Source organism: Gopherus evgoodei, chromosome 3 (genome assembly GCF_007399415.2).
Source record: "Gopherus evgoodei ecotype Sinaloan lineage chromosome 3, rGopEvg1_v1.p, whole genome shotgun sequence".
NCBI classification, from domain to species: Eukaryota; Metazoa; Chordata; order Testudines; family Testudinidae; genus Gopherus; species Gopherus evgoodei.
This window is the reverse complement of record NC_044324.1, coordinates 224,803,002-224,817,427: the sequence shown is the minus strand read 5'-3', so window position 1 is coordinate 224,817,427 and position 14,426 is coordinate 224,803,002. Positions and strand designations below refer to the sequence as shown.

The window sequence follows — 14,426 nt, the reverse complement described above, 5'->3', positions numbered from 1 at the left end:
CTCCTGGCTTCAAAGAAGTTCTGCAAGGACCAGGCCAAGCTTCCGAGTAGGGCAACGTTTGGGATCTCCTATAAATCGGGGCACAAGGTACCAAGGCCAATTCCTTCCTGTATTGAGATTTCAGACCCTTCACTTAAAGTGAACACCAAACCTGCACAATATCCCAGTCTGGACAAAGAAGAAGACACGACTGACCCCTCTATCCTGGGTGGAGGGTGATCTGTGCATGCCCCAAAGGCCCATTTGGTAGCCTGGCAATTCTTTGGCTGCTCTAGGTATTCTGCTTTGAAGGCCCCTTTTTAAGCAAGCTTTCCTAATCAAGAGCTATGTGGTCAACATGGAGATACAAAACTGTTGACCAGAAAGACTGAAGATCTCTTCTTGTGGGAAGTCTGAAAGCTAGACTCCTGAGGACAGGGGTGGGGACGCACAGGGATCAGACAACTGCTTGGCCACCTTGGTGCAAGGAAGGTCACTTGCAACCTCCCTGGGGACTCTGGGCTCATCTCTGTGGAAGAAGCAGAGCTGCTGGGAGCATGTAGAAGACACCCAGCCACAGTAGGCACATCTATCACCTCTGCCTGCTGCTCCTCTTGCAAAGGGCAAGGTGACCTTCTTGTATTCTTTTGAGGCAAACAGATCTCCTGGCTGAGACTCACCTCTCAGGGGAGGATCTGGTGCTGACTCTGCCACTTGGCTCTTTTGTTTCATCTCCCCTCCCTGCGCATGGCTCTTGACAGCAGCAGATGTTTCGCTGCCTATCTAAACAGTTCTCTTGTGCAGATACTGATCAGCTGTGGGCTTTGTTCCACCTTGTACACGACAGTAGCTATATTAGTGACACAATCAGTGCAGGCTGAAGCTGTGACCTTCTGTCCATCAGGAACAAGCTAATGGCTCTGCACTCAAGTACCTCTGTGAATAAAGCCCACGTTTTGTGGCTGGAAAGAGGGCTTCCGTCTTCAGAGGTCAATATGGTGCTTCTGTTTTTTAAGCCCACTGCTGAATTACTCAGGTTCAGCACAACAAACAATGTGAACAGAGAACACAGATTTGCAAAGGTATCCGGTGAAGTAGTGATCAGGGGATGGCAATGTGGAGCCCTAATGCTAGGGCCATACATAGCAGGAAAGAGAAAGTATTCCTCTGCTCTCCACCTCTACCTAGTGAGGCCATGCTGGGCTGCCCGGATCCTAGCTGCAGGTGCTGAAGGGGAGCACAGAGCCTGTGCCAGATGCTCCCCCTGTGCAGGAAGTGTGTGGGGAAGGGCAGAGCCACAGCTCTACCCAGCGTGCTCCTGCCAGCACTGCAGACTGTCTGGCTGCACAGAGTGGAAAGAAGCTACACCCCGAAAAGGCTGAGAGTCTCTCTCCTCTGCATGCCTGGAGTGAGGGGCTTGGGGCTGCCCCAGCAGGTGCCAAGTCTCTGCACCCTGAGAGGAAGCCCTGCGGGTGAGTTACACAGAACCCCTGAGGGTGGTGGCATGATTGCTTTAATATGCAAACCAGAATGAGTCCTGTGTTTCGTAAATTACTACAATACATTTAATGGGTAGCTTTTCATAAGGGAGCACAGCGGATGTGTACACAGACCCTGATGAAGCTAATAACTAGTTCTCACATGGTTTTTAGAGAGTTATTACGTATCTGAGCTCCAAGTTCCCTTAATCAACCACTGAGATGCAGCTGGCAGTGGTAAATTGCCAACAACAGCTCATTACAAATAAGGAAACAGTTTTTGTCCTTGACAAACTGTGTCAATTCTTAATAGGGAAGCAACTAGAACCAACCATTTCTCTTCCCTTCCTCCCGCCCCACTCCTATTAGCCTTCGATACAACCTGCTTTGGCTGATAACAGCCTTCCTGTCTGCAATCCAATCGGGGGACACATAATCTAGTCAGGTCTCGCTCTCACATGCGCACAAATGGTTCATTTGGGTAAACAGCACAAATTAAACCTGTGCCCTTAAGGGGGGGGGGGAAGGAATGCAGTGCTGGATGCAGATGTGGAGCCCATCTATCCATCAATCAGTCACACCAGCACTCTGACTGGGCTTACACAGGGGAGTAAGGGTGACAGGATCAAACACCAAGTCTCTTCATCCTGATTTACGACTTGGTATTCTAGGTGCCAACAGTAAGTGGCATGCAGGTCAGGAATGGGAGAATGACACTTGAGAACATGTCTCAACATGCTTACACAAATCAGGTAAGGTCACAAGTAACTGGTCAGCTATGTGTCTAGCTGAACACAGTCATCGGACACGCAAAATAGGTGTGCAGTTATGCGCACAGTTTTAGAAACCAAACCCACAGTGGTTCTCTGCAGGTTGCAACAGTGTCCATTGTATTCCATGGCTGCAGTGCCAGTTGCTGAGCTGGAGTATTTCCAGCCTCTGCTTCTCTTGCCTAGTGTTTTGGACCACTTTTAGGCCATGGATAAGCAGTTCTGGGGTTCATCTTTCTCTGCCCCAACCCTCATGTGGTTAGCACAGAGATGCCTTCTGCTACATATAGCAAATAAGGAAGCACCCCCTACAGAGCTTCTCAACCTCAATCCCTGTTGCAGGCCCCTTTCATGCCTCAAAAGAATTTAAACCTTTATGAAAGAGCAGCAAATTCCAGCCGCTGCCTGTTGCAGAGTCTCTATAGAAAGACTTGTTCCCTCTAACTCCAGAGCCCTCTAGAAGTCATCAGTTCCAGGTCAAACAAAATACAGCTCCAGCCGAGAGAACTGGTTCCTTCTGCTTATAACTTCATGCACTGGAGAAAAATCCAGGAGTCTGCATCCAGAAAGACAAACGGTTCTCTGGACACTTGATCATTTTAGCTTCTGGTGGCAATTTGTCCTTTCATCATAAAACTTAATCCATCTTGAAACAAAATCTGGTTTTATATACACAGAAAACTGAAACTGCAAAGCAAATCCCTTTGCAGAAATGCCTTGAGTTTATTTTACTTAGATACCAATCCCAACTGCCACCGAGAAGCATCTAAAACACAGCGGTCCTCATCACTCAACAGGATTCAATGTCCATCAACTCAAATCTTATCCTTTAAGAACTTTTTTTTTTGGAGGGAGGGGAAGGGCGTGTCAGAGGCATGATGCTAGCCTGGGTGGACTCATCCTGTACTTTATTTCTTTAGAACTACTTCCTACACACAAAAAACCTCACTTTTAGGGAAAAAAAGACACACAATGACACCTGGTCCTACACTGCCCATACTTGTTCTTCAGGATACATTGCAAAGCATGTGTACACTTTACTGAGTCTTTTGGCAAAACATACCTGGGGTCTGATGTCTGGGAAGAAGTGGAGCACTCAAATGCTAGGTTTAGCTGGTTGTGTGTGTCATGGCATTTGACTGCTAGATTAGTATCTGCTGTGATGTGCATTAAGAAATGCACAAAACATGGTTGAACTGATCTCACTGGGTCCAAAATGTCAGTCGTGGAGTCTGCGAGAGGTATGTTTTTATAGGACTGTTATAAATCTAAATATGCAATATTATAAGAACATAAGAACGGCCATACTGGGTCAGACCAAAGGTCCATCTAGCCCAGTATCTGTCTACCAACAGTGGCCAATGCCAAGTGCCCCAGAGGGAGTGAACCTAACAGGCAATGATCAAGTCATCTCTCTCCTGCCATCCATCTCCATCCTCTGACAAACGGAGGCTAGGGGCACCATTCCTTACCTATCCTGGCTAATAGCCATTAATGGACTTAACCACCATGAATTTATCCAGTTATCTATTAAACGCTGTTATAGTCCTAGCCTTCACAATCTCCTCAGGTAAGGTATCCAACATTATACAACTAGATCTGCCAATTCCTAAGGCCCAGGATGCATTAAGAAGCCTGATATGAAATTCGAGTCTGCCCAGTTATGCAGACCTCTATGTACAGCATCTCTTTCAGTCTGATGAAAGAGTCATCTGCCCAGCTAATATCTTACTGATCACAAAAAAAAAATGAGTTCTGTATCTCTTTCCGATTTCAAGGCTTGGGGTGAGGGCTTCAAAATAAGATTTTTAACTGAGCTCTTTCAATTAAGAAAGTACCACAACAGAACCTCTCCGGTTCTGTGTAACTTTGCAGCCAAATTTAGCAGAGATGTCAATCCCCATGCTTCAGGGCATAAGATGATCTCATCTTAGGGCCTGATGAAATGCATCCTAGAATACTCAAGGAGTTAATGGAAGAGATATCTGAGCCTCTAGCTATTATCTTTGGGAAATCATGGGAGACGGGGGAGATTCCAGAAGACTGGAAGGGGGCAAATATAGTGCCCATCTATAAAAAGGGAAATAAAAACAACCCAGGAAACTACAGACCAGTTAGTTTAACTTCTGTGCCAGGGAAGATAATGGAACAGGTAATCAAAGAAATCATCTGCAAACACTTGGAAGGTGGTAAGGTGATAGGGAATAGCCAGCATGGATTTGTAAAGAACAAATCGTGTCAAACTAATCTGATAGCGTTCTTTGATAGGATAACGAGTCTTGTGGATAAGAGAGAAGCGGTGGATGTGATATACCTAGACTTTAGTAAGGCATTTGATACAGTCTCGCATGATATTCTTATAGATAAGCTAGGAAAGTACAATTTAGATGGGGCTACTGTAAGGTGGGTGCATAACTGGCTGGATAACCGTACTCAGAGAGTAGTTGTTAATGGCTCCCAATCATATAACAAGTGGGGTTCCGCAGGGTTCTGTTTTGGGACCGGTTCTGTTCAGTATCTTCATCAACGGTTTAGATGTTGGCATAGAAAGTACGCTTATTAAGTTTGCGGACGATACCAAACTGGGAGGGATTGCAACTGCTGTGGAGGACAGGGTCAAAATTCAAAATGATCTGGACAAGTTGGAGAAATGGTCTGAGGTAAACAGGATGAAGTTCAATAAAGATAAATGCAAAGTGCTCCACTTAGGAAGGAACAATCAGTTTCACACATACAGAATGGGAAGAGACTGCCTAGGAAGGAGTATGGCAGAAAGAGATCTAGGGGTCATAGTGGACCACAAGCTTAATATGAGTCAACAGTGTGATACTGTTGCAAAAAAAGCAAACGTGATTCTGGGATGCATTAACAGGTGTGTTGTAAACAAGACACGAGAAGTCATTCTTCCGCTTTACTCTGCGCTGGTTAGGCCTCAACTGGAGTATTGTGTCCAGTTCTGGGCACCGCATTTCAAGAAAGATGTGGAGAAATTGGAGAGGGTCCAGAGAAGAGCAACAAGAATGATTAAAGGTCTTGAGAACATGACCTATGAAGAAAGGCTGAAGGAATTGGGTTTGTTTAGTTTGGAAAAGAGAAGACTGAGAGGGGACATGATAGCAGTTTTCAGGTATCTAAAAGGGTGTCATCAGGAGGAGGGAGAAAACTTGTTCACCTTAGCCTCCAATGATAGAACAAGAAGCAATGGGTTTAAACTGCAGCAAGGGAGATTTAGGTTGGACATTAGGAAAAAGTTCCTAACTGTCAGGGCAGTTGGACACTGGAATAGATTGCCTAGGGAAGTTGTGGAATCTCCATCTCTGGAGATATTTAAGAGTAGGTTAGATAAATGTCTATCAGGGATGGTCTAAACAGTATTTGGTCCTGCCATGAGGGCAGGGGACTGGACTCGATGACCTCTCGAGGTCCCTTCCAGTCCTAGAGTCTATGAGTCTGTGGTAGGTGAAGATATTTCCACACAAAGTAGACTAAGTGTACAGCTATGTTTGGTATCTTCTGAATCACCAGACATTGGTTACCAACAATGACAACATTAACTAGATAGACCAGGGCCTGTTTTGTTATGGCAATTCATATGGACAGATGGGATCAGATCCTGACTGCACATTTTAGTATTAGAGAGAAGGCGAGGGAGGAAATCTTTTGTTGGACCAACTTCTGCTGGGGAGAGAGACAAGCTTACACCAAACTGACCCAAAACCGAGCTCTGTGTGGCTTGAACACTTGTCTCTCACCTACAGAGGTTGGTCCAATAAAAGATACTCCCTTCCCAACCTTCTCTCTCTAATATCCTGGGACCAACAGGGCTATCGCAATACTGCATACAACTTATTACTAGCTGATGTTCTTGTAACAGTTAACAAGCCAGCTTTAATCATTTGTAGTGATGCAAGATAAGGCTGGAGTCAACTTCCTGAGGACAACAGGTACTGAATACTTTCACTTCTCAAAGTGCATTACTTGACCCTTTCTTCAAAAGACGGCTTTGATGCGTCACAGCAACACTTGCTGCTCTCCGTCTCAATACGGACAAACCCAAGCTGGGGAGTAAATGTACACTGCACTTACCTGTCATTCAGTAAGTCACCGTGTGAACCCTGCTAGTGTGCACTAAATGCACTATGGAACTGTCAGTGCACAACAGCAGGGAACACACAGCCTGTCAGTGCACAACAGGCTAGTGCTCTGTAGATTTACCCCCAGCTTGCCGTGCACTGAGCCTCTGTGTTGACAAGTCCATGTGAAATGGCCTCCATTATCATGCATTTTACAAGTATATATTTCCCATGTAGATCAGGATGATTAGCATGGAAATAGTTACCAATCCCTACGATAGGTGCTGGAAGTAGGGGAGCAGTTTCCATCATACACAGGGTTTACAGTTTGGTTCAGTGGTTCTCAGCACCCCCACTATACAAGTTGCTCCAGCACCCTTGTACCCTACCCCTTCCAACATGTTTAGATGCGTCTTTCTTCTGTTTGCTAATTTGCTCCTGTTAGAGACAGTGTCTCTCTGTGGCTTATCCACAAGAGGGATGCTGGCAACACAGAGTAAAAACAAACAGCATTACTTTAGGTGTTCCCTGTGCAGCGCTGCCATTGCTGTGCTCAGCATTATTCTCACAGGAGGAGCCGGTTTAGCAACAGGGGCCTTTTTTGCCACCACTACAATGAAATCCATATTAATGCCCATAAGATGAACAGTTTTTACTTGGTATCATGGTGATTTTGCACACACCACCAGGGAGAAGCCTCTCTAGATATGGTGAGCAAACAGAACTTTACATAGGCTGGGGGGTGAGGTGGGGGTGTTGTGCATCAGACACCAAGGCCTTATGTCCAGATGAGCCAGGCACCCAGACACTTCTTGGTTACAGCCAACAGGCTGACGTTAGCCATTTTGGGGCAGTTCTCTTGTTTCTCTCCATCTAGTTGTCTGTGTCATAGATGTATCTATCTTATCTGGCTTTGCTTCTCACTCCTCTGTCTTATACTGATCAATAGCATCTAATGTGGCATCCTGGACCCTCAGCAAGGCCAAGGAAGCTGTGTCAGGAGAGATCTCATCGCCACCAGTGGGACATCTAATCTAATCCAGTCAGATTTGCTATATTATATTACTCTCTATCACTGTAATTACACACACACACACACACACACACACACACACACACACACACACCCACCAAGAACCTACCAAATGGACTGACACCATGAACAGGCTTCATGCCCATCACCAGAACATTCTGCTGAAATAACCATTTATTTTGATCAGGGCACATTTTTCAAATGCGGGGAGGTGGTCTGAATTTTAGGCTCCCTGGGACAGATCCACAAAAGCAGTTGGGTGCCTAACGAGGCATTTGGGTGCCCAACATTTAGGCAGCCATCCTAAAACCACAGCTCAGCTGCTACCTAACCCTCTAGGTGCCTAAGTTTCTGCTACTGGGCACACACAAAAACACAAGCCCTGCCACTGCCTGATGCCCTCACTCGTCCCCTAGCCCCAGTGGGCCTCTCAAACTAGGCAGATTCCTTCCTACCTTGCCTGTGGGGCCTGAGGCAGGGGATTGAAACAGGTCTCACCTCCCAGCTGAGTGCCCCCACCACCCACAGGCCATTCTGATAGGAGGCTTTGTCTATCTCTTAATGGTGCAGTTTCCTTTGTACAAGTCAGTATTTTGGGGGGCAGGGACTTGAAGGTAACTTCTCACAGGCTGGGGCGGGGAACACCCTGACCACTGGGCTATAGAGTCTCTTTCCTGCACCGTCACAAAGAATGCTGAACTACGTAGACAAATCAGAGCAGCTTCAGCAGGCAAGATTGAGCACGGCTCCCCCAACAGCCTGGTGACAGTGCACCTGCCAGGGATGCGGCAGGCCTGAGTTCGAGGCCCTACTCCAAGTCAGGCAGAGGGGGCAATTGAAGGAGGTCTCTGGTGTCACAGAGGAGTGTCTCTACCCACTAGGTCATTGGCTATGGGAGGGTGAGCTCTCTCTCGCTGGTTTTTGGGAGACAGGGATGAGAACTCCAGGAGAGAAATCACTGTGCAGCATTTTGCACTGCCTAGTTTCGGCAGCTCCCTGGTCAGCTTGGAGGAGTCTGTCAATCCCATTCTTAGGTGCCTACCTCTCCCCACTGCACAGGGAGCTTGGCCCCCAACTCGGGGCTGGAAGTTCCGCTGTGGGGAGGGTGCCTAAGGCATTGCAGGGCTGAGCATTGCAACACATGCAGCCCCTTGTAGTTCTAGCCCGAGCCCCTCCTTGGGCATCTGATTGTCAGAGGCTTATCACCGCGTGAGCATCCAGAACTCCAAGCGTAGTGACTGCGTGTGGACAATAAGTGGTGAATAGCTACAGGGGACAGTCACTCGGAGCCAGCGCATTTCATCAACGCAGCTGGTGGGTACAAACTATCATGCTTCCCAAGACAGCACCCCAAGGACTGCCTTCTCCAAATCCCACAGCAGAAACCAGGCACTAATGCAGCTAACAGGGTGGATAAAGACACGACCGCACCTTTCACAGCAAGGACAGCATGAAGCCCCTACTAGAGTATTGGCTCAGAGCAAATCTAAAACCAGACAAGGATCTGGCCACAAACTTGCTGTCTGGGACCACATGATCTCACACACTTCACAATTATTGTGTGTGACTGTGTCAAGAAGAAGTGAACTCTACATCCACCCCCGGCCTAGGGTGTGGCAGCAGTAGCCTGATTTTGCTGGCACTAATGTTTGCTATTAATGTGGCCTGATTTAAATGGTTCCCAAAATTTCTTCAAATCTACTAACCTAGTTCATCCTGTCTCCACAGACATCACCCTGGCTCTCCTGGAGAAAAATCAATGGCCTAGTCACTTGATCAAGCATTTCCCCTGGTTATTACAGCTGCACTCAGACAATCAGAGAACAGAAATACTCTGAGGTGACCAATCACAGAACAGGCCTGAACACACAGGGAGAACAGAGTTCAAACAATTCCCTGGCCAAAATGCATGTGTGTGAAATTTTCAAACAAGAATGAAAAAAAAAGTGCTAAAAATCCTGATTTTTGTCCCTTAGGCTATCAGTCTGGCACCTGGCATAAATCTTAACCTTAAAAAAACTTTATAAATCGTTTGTCTTCTGTACCTTCAGAGCAGCTATAAATAACTCAAGAAACAAAAGGCACAATCCATCAGTTTGTACTGGGGTGCCTGGTGTCCTACCAAAATGAGTAGTATGGATTGAATGAGATGTTCTAGTCAACCTCCTAGATTTCCCTAGGTAGGCACTGCCCTTTGTCAGGAACCACTCCAAATTCTACAGTGATTTTTTGCAACAGACCACTGTTCGTATGGACTGGCCCAAGTATATGGCGTTTGCTTTAGAAAGAGCCTAGGGCTGAAGTTGATCAGGTTTTGTGCCCTTTCTGTGCCTCTGGGAGGAGCAAGGCACAATACAGGGGAGAGGTTCTCGCTCTCTTCGAGGCATATTTCAGGATAATATTTTCCCACTGTAGCATTTTGAGGATTTACGTTCTCCACACATCACAATAAACATGCCAAGGCAAGTGTGATTTTCCCTAGTCCAGCTCACCAGTCAACATTTAGCAGCACCATTTCCCTCTAACCACTTCTGCATTTGCAATCCATCAAACCTGGCTGCTGGCTTAACGTTCATGTCACCACTTCCCCACATGGAAGCATTTACTTAAGGCCCAGGACAGACATCTTTCATGTTGTCACTGATGCCAACAGTAACCTAGGTGTGCAGCATTTTGAACAAGAAGCCACTAAAGACATTTTCCAAAGTGAATGGCAGGAGCAACTCTGAACTGGTGCAAAGTATTAGTGAAAAGGCTGTTTGGCTTGAGACACATTCACGCTCACTTGGGGTGGATAACACAATATGCATGCTTCAGACTCTCATAACATAGGCCCACTGTCACAATAGGGTAATGACAACATCCGCCCACTGCCCCCTCCACGTGGGTCTTCTCTGCTTGGCTACCTATTGTTTACATCCTACTTTGTTAACCACGCTCCCATGCACAGCTCCACGCTAGCACACAGGCTTACAAAGTTTCCTGCATGGAGGCTCCACCACCTGGCATGCCAGGGATGGGTTTTTGCTGCACTTCTGCTCTATCTGGGGTTCATTGGGGTAGTGGGAGCAATGCACTAGACCATTCAGGATCTGTGGCAATGGGAGCAGTAGCACAAGGGCATGTGTTTGGAATGCAGTGCTCCGTCTGGCATGATAAGTCCCATTTGTTCATTTTGCACTGGTAAGATGTTAAGAGGTACTTACACAATCTCGTCATTCTGGAATTCAAGCTCTCCACAAGTATCCTCAAAGTCCTCTCCTCCCCCTCTGGCTGAGCCTTCGATGGTTTTGTAGGGCACAACAACATTTCCTCGAGCACCGGACGTTCTCAGCACTTTCACTTCCATGGTTCCAATGCTCTCACTCACATGAGTGACTGGCTCCTCAAAGGTAAAGATGCCCGCATGATCATCATCGAAGATGGTAACGGTGGCAGTGGAGGGTGATCCCAGGCAGGCAAGTGTTGCGACATGGTTGGCCTTCAGAATTCCTTCATCCAGTGCTTCAGTGCTAACTTGCACATTGCTGAGGTGAACGAGGAAGTTCTCATCCTCCTCAAAAATATCGTCATCAATTATGCCAACCCGGATTTCCTTCTGTGTCTCGCCAGGCTTGAAGACCACAGTCCCTTCGGTAAACTCATAATCAGACCCTGCATTGGCTGTGCCGTCTTCTGTTCTGAAGTCAACGTGAACGACATGGGTCAAGTCACCACCTCGGCGAACAATGGTCAAAGCTACTGTGCCGCAGTTCTCGAGACACTGGTAGGTGTTCTGCTCAAAGTAGATCTTACTGACAGGATCGTTTTCCACCACTTCACAATTAACCTCATGCATGCTGACAGCTTTCCGTGCCTGATCCGCAGCATGTCTCTTCAAAATGTTGCCAGCACCTGTCATTAGCCGAGTAGCCTGAATGCGATAAAAGGCTCGGCTCTTTTGCTGTTGGCTCAGAACCTGGTAGTTCGCTAGTTCTATCAGCTGTTCGATTTCTTTGTCAGGGTGCTTTTGCTTCAGCTCCTTCAGGATTCTAGCCATTTCCCTCCTTGCTTCCTCATCATCTTGATCCCGCTCATCTGCCTCCAGAACCAGGGTGCCATCTAAGAAGTTCTCCACATGGGAGTTAACCACTTTGCCATCCATTTCAATGTCAGCTTTGGATGATGGCCTATCACCCTCATGTTCAATGATCATGCCTCGCTGTTTGCCAGCTCTGTACTTCTTGTAGACATACTTGTAAAATAAAAGCCTTCGGTCGGCTACCCATGCAAATACCACACAAATGGGAAAGAAGAAGAAAGTGAGCAAGCTTTCCCAGACCTCCACAACGCCGGGTGATATGACAGATAAAATAAGGTAGAGCCAAGTGTAGGCAAAGATGCTCCAAGCTGCTGTCACAAAAAACACTCTTAGATGCTTAATCTTCCTTATTTCTCCATCCGGAACCACATAGACACATATGGCTATAATGATGAACATGTTAAAGGCGGCACTGCCTACAATGGTGCTCGGTCCAAGATCCCCCGCAGTGAAACCATGACCACATACTTCAATAACAGAAAGTAGAATCTCAGGGGCTGAAGAACCCAAAGCCATCAACGTTAGGTTGGACACAGTCTCGTTCCAAATCCTCACTGTGGTTTTGCTGGTCTCACCACTGGGCTTCTTGATAGTTATCTCTCTCTCTTGGGATGTAATGACTTCTATAGAAGACATGAAGCGGTCAGCTATGATGGATACACCTAGGAACATGTAGACCATGGCCACAAAATAGACAGTAGCTCTAGCAATTTTATCACCAAATGAAGGGTCTTGGGGCTCCCAGATAGGTAAAATCACACCTGGTTTGCAATAATATGTACCAGTACATACTTCAGTGTCGTTTGGTGCTTCTGTTGGACTTTCTGCATATGCTTTGTCCACATGGAATAGCAAGAGTGCCACAATACTTAAAAGGTGAAAACCTTCAGGAAAGGTAGGCGAATGACTTAACCTCAACATGATAGCTTTGTCTGACCAGCTTCCAAATGTCTTCCTACCTGCAGATACAAAAGTAAGAAGTGTTACTCAAGTCAAATAAAGATATTCTACTGAGGTCTTATTTATGCATTGCATTTGAAAAATCTAGTGAATTATATTTATCAAAAACAATTATAACATGTCTGAACTAACTGTCAATTAAATCCCAATGCTTGCAGATTCACCACGCGTAAGTGATTTACAAAAAGAGGAATTGCTATAATAGTAGGATGAGGCTAGCTTCTGAACCTATGTACATGTTAATGGTTAATACTATTTCTGAAGTAATTCTCTCATTGTTGAAAATCTACTTCATTTTATATTAACATTATACTATAGCACAGAAAGCAGAAATTCTCCAGTTTCAAACTCAGGATGAAATAGTTTCTTGAAAGTCAATGTATAAACAAAGAAATTCCCCCAAATGTTTCTGCATTTTGACCAATTCTGTTCAATATTATTTACTACTGCAAAATAAGTACATGTAAAACCTATAGACTGCCACCATAATCATTCAATCCAAGATTCCATTCCAACTCCCCCACCCCCTCAAAAAAACTGATATCTACATTAAGGAAATATTAAGAGGTCTCAGTTGACCAATTGAATTAAGAAACACTGAAGTTGCACGTTTAACCTTAACTCTGCCCCTCATGCATACACCTTATGACGAAGTCTTTAATGATATGATCACATGCTACTTCCTCAGTAATAAACCACAACATCATTCATCTTTGCACATTCCCTGGCAGAAGAACACCGAATGTGTATCCAAGCAGAGTTTCCTCTTGCATATCTTAGGAGTGAGACTCTCTCCTGCTCATTTTCCATATCAAACTAGTGCCCCCTCCTGCACACCTGGCAAAGTCCTCCAGAGGCTTTTCCACTCCGTTCATACATTACAAGGCACTAGGCATAGGGCTGCACAGCAGTTGGGAGGAGTAATCCCAGCTCAGGTAGATGAACGTGCCCTAGCTCTCCTCGAGCTAGTGCCTGAAAATAGTCGGATGGCAGCTGTGGCAAAGGCTAGCCACCCAAGTATGTGCCATGGGGTTGGACAGGTTTGTAGGTGGTCAACTAGCCCAAGCTGCCTCCCATGCTGCTGCAGCCACACTGCTGTTTGCAGGTGCTCACTCCAGAGCCGAGACATCTGCCCGAGTTGGAAATTACACCTCCCATAGTCATTCCAAGAGAGGGTTGCATAGGGGCCTCATTCAGGGCTCAAACACCTGATCCTCAGCAGCCATCATTCTATTCACAGGACTGGACTGGTCTGCCAGTTAGAGTGCAGGCACACTGAGCAGTGACAAGGACTGGTGTTGTCTAACATTAACTGATGGCCTGGAAAAGAGAATGGCAAAAATCTGCAGATGGGACAAAATTATTTAGGTTACTGAAGATTGGAGAAGACTTTGAGGAGTTTCAGAGGGACCTAGCCAAGCAAGGTGAATTGGCAGCAGAATGGCAGATGGCATTCAGGGCTGATAATTGTAAGGCAATCATAGAAATGTAGGGTGAAAGGGCCCAACCCCCTGCTCCGAGGCCAGACCAAGTAAACCTAGCCCATCCCTGACAGACATTTGTCTAACCTGTTTTTACAAACCTCCAATGATGCAGATTTCACAGCATCCCTAGGTAATGCTCTCTGGAAGAAGTCATCTGAACTATGCATACTGTGACAGGTTGGGTCAAACACCCTCAAGACTGTCACTAGATGTGCTGATACACCACTGAGAACAAACTCCCCTGCCAGAAAAGGCTTCCCTCAACTCTCATCTTGCTGAGCTAGACACACCAGTCAGCTCCAGCACAGACCAAGAGGTTGGGCCACGCCACCCTGCAGTTCACAGAAACTAAAATTCACTTAGCCCAGGGGCTTCTCAGTTAAGAGCGACTTTCCCAGCACCCAGTATTCAGTCTCTGGGACCCTAAACCCCAAATACATCCATTTTACTCTGTATTAAGCTTATACAGGGTAAACTCAGATTGTCCACCCTCTAACACAGCTAGAGAGATATGCACAGCTGTTTGCTCCCCCCCCCCGTATTAATCACTTACTCTGGGTTTATTAAT

General features: G+C 46.2%; 1 protein-coding gene across 15 annotated transcripts in view; it reads right to left on the bottom strand.

The window, feature by feature from the left end:
* SLC8A1 (solute carrier family 8 member A1) overlaps positions 1–14,426 on the bottom strand; it is a 337,151-nt gene that overhangs the window by 280,786 nt on the left and 41,939 nt on the right. For all 15 annotated transcript variants that reach the window (XM_030558294.1, XM_030558298.1, XM_030558296.1 and 12 more), the window contains exon 2: positions 10,540–12,373. In XM_030558294.1, coding sequence (XP_030414154.1) covers positions 10,540–12,335 — 1,796 coding nt within the window. In that variant the 5' untranslated portion in view covers positions 12,336–12,373. The remainder of the gene's footprint in view (positions 1–10,539; positions 12,374–14,426) is intronic.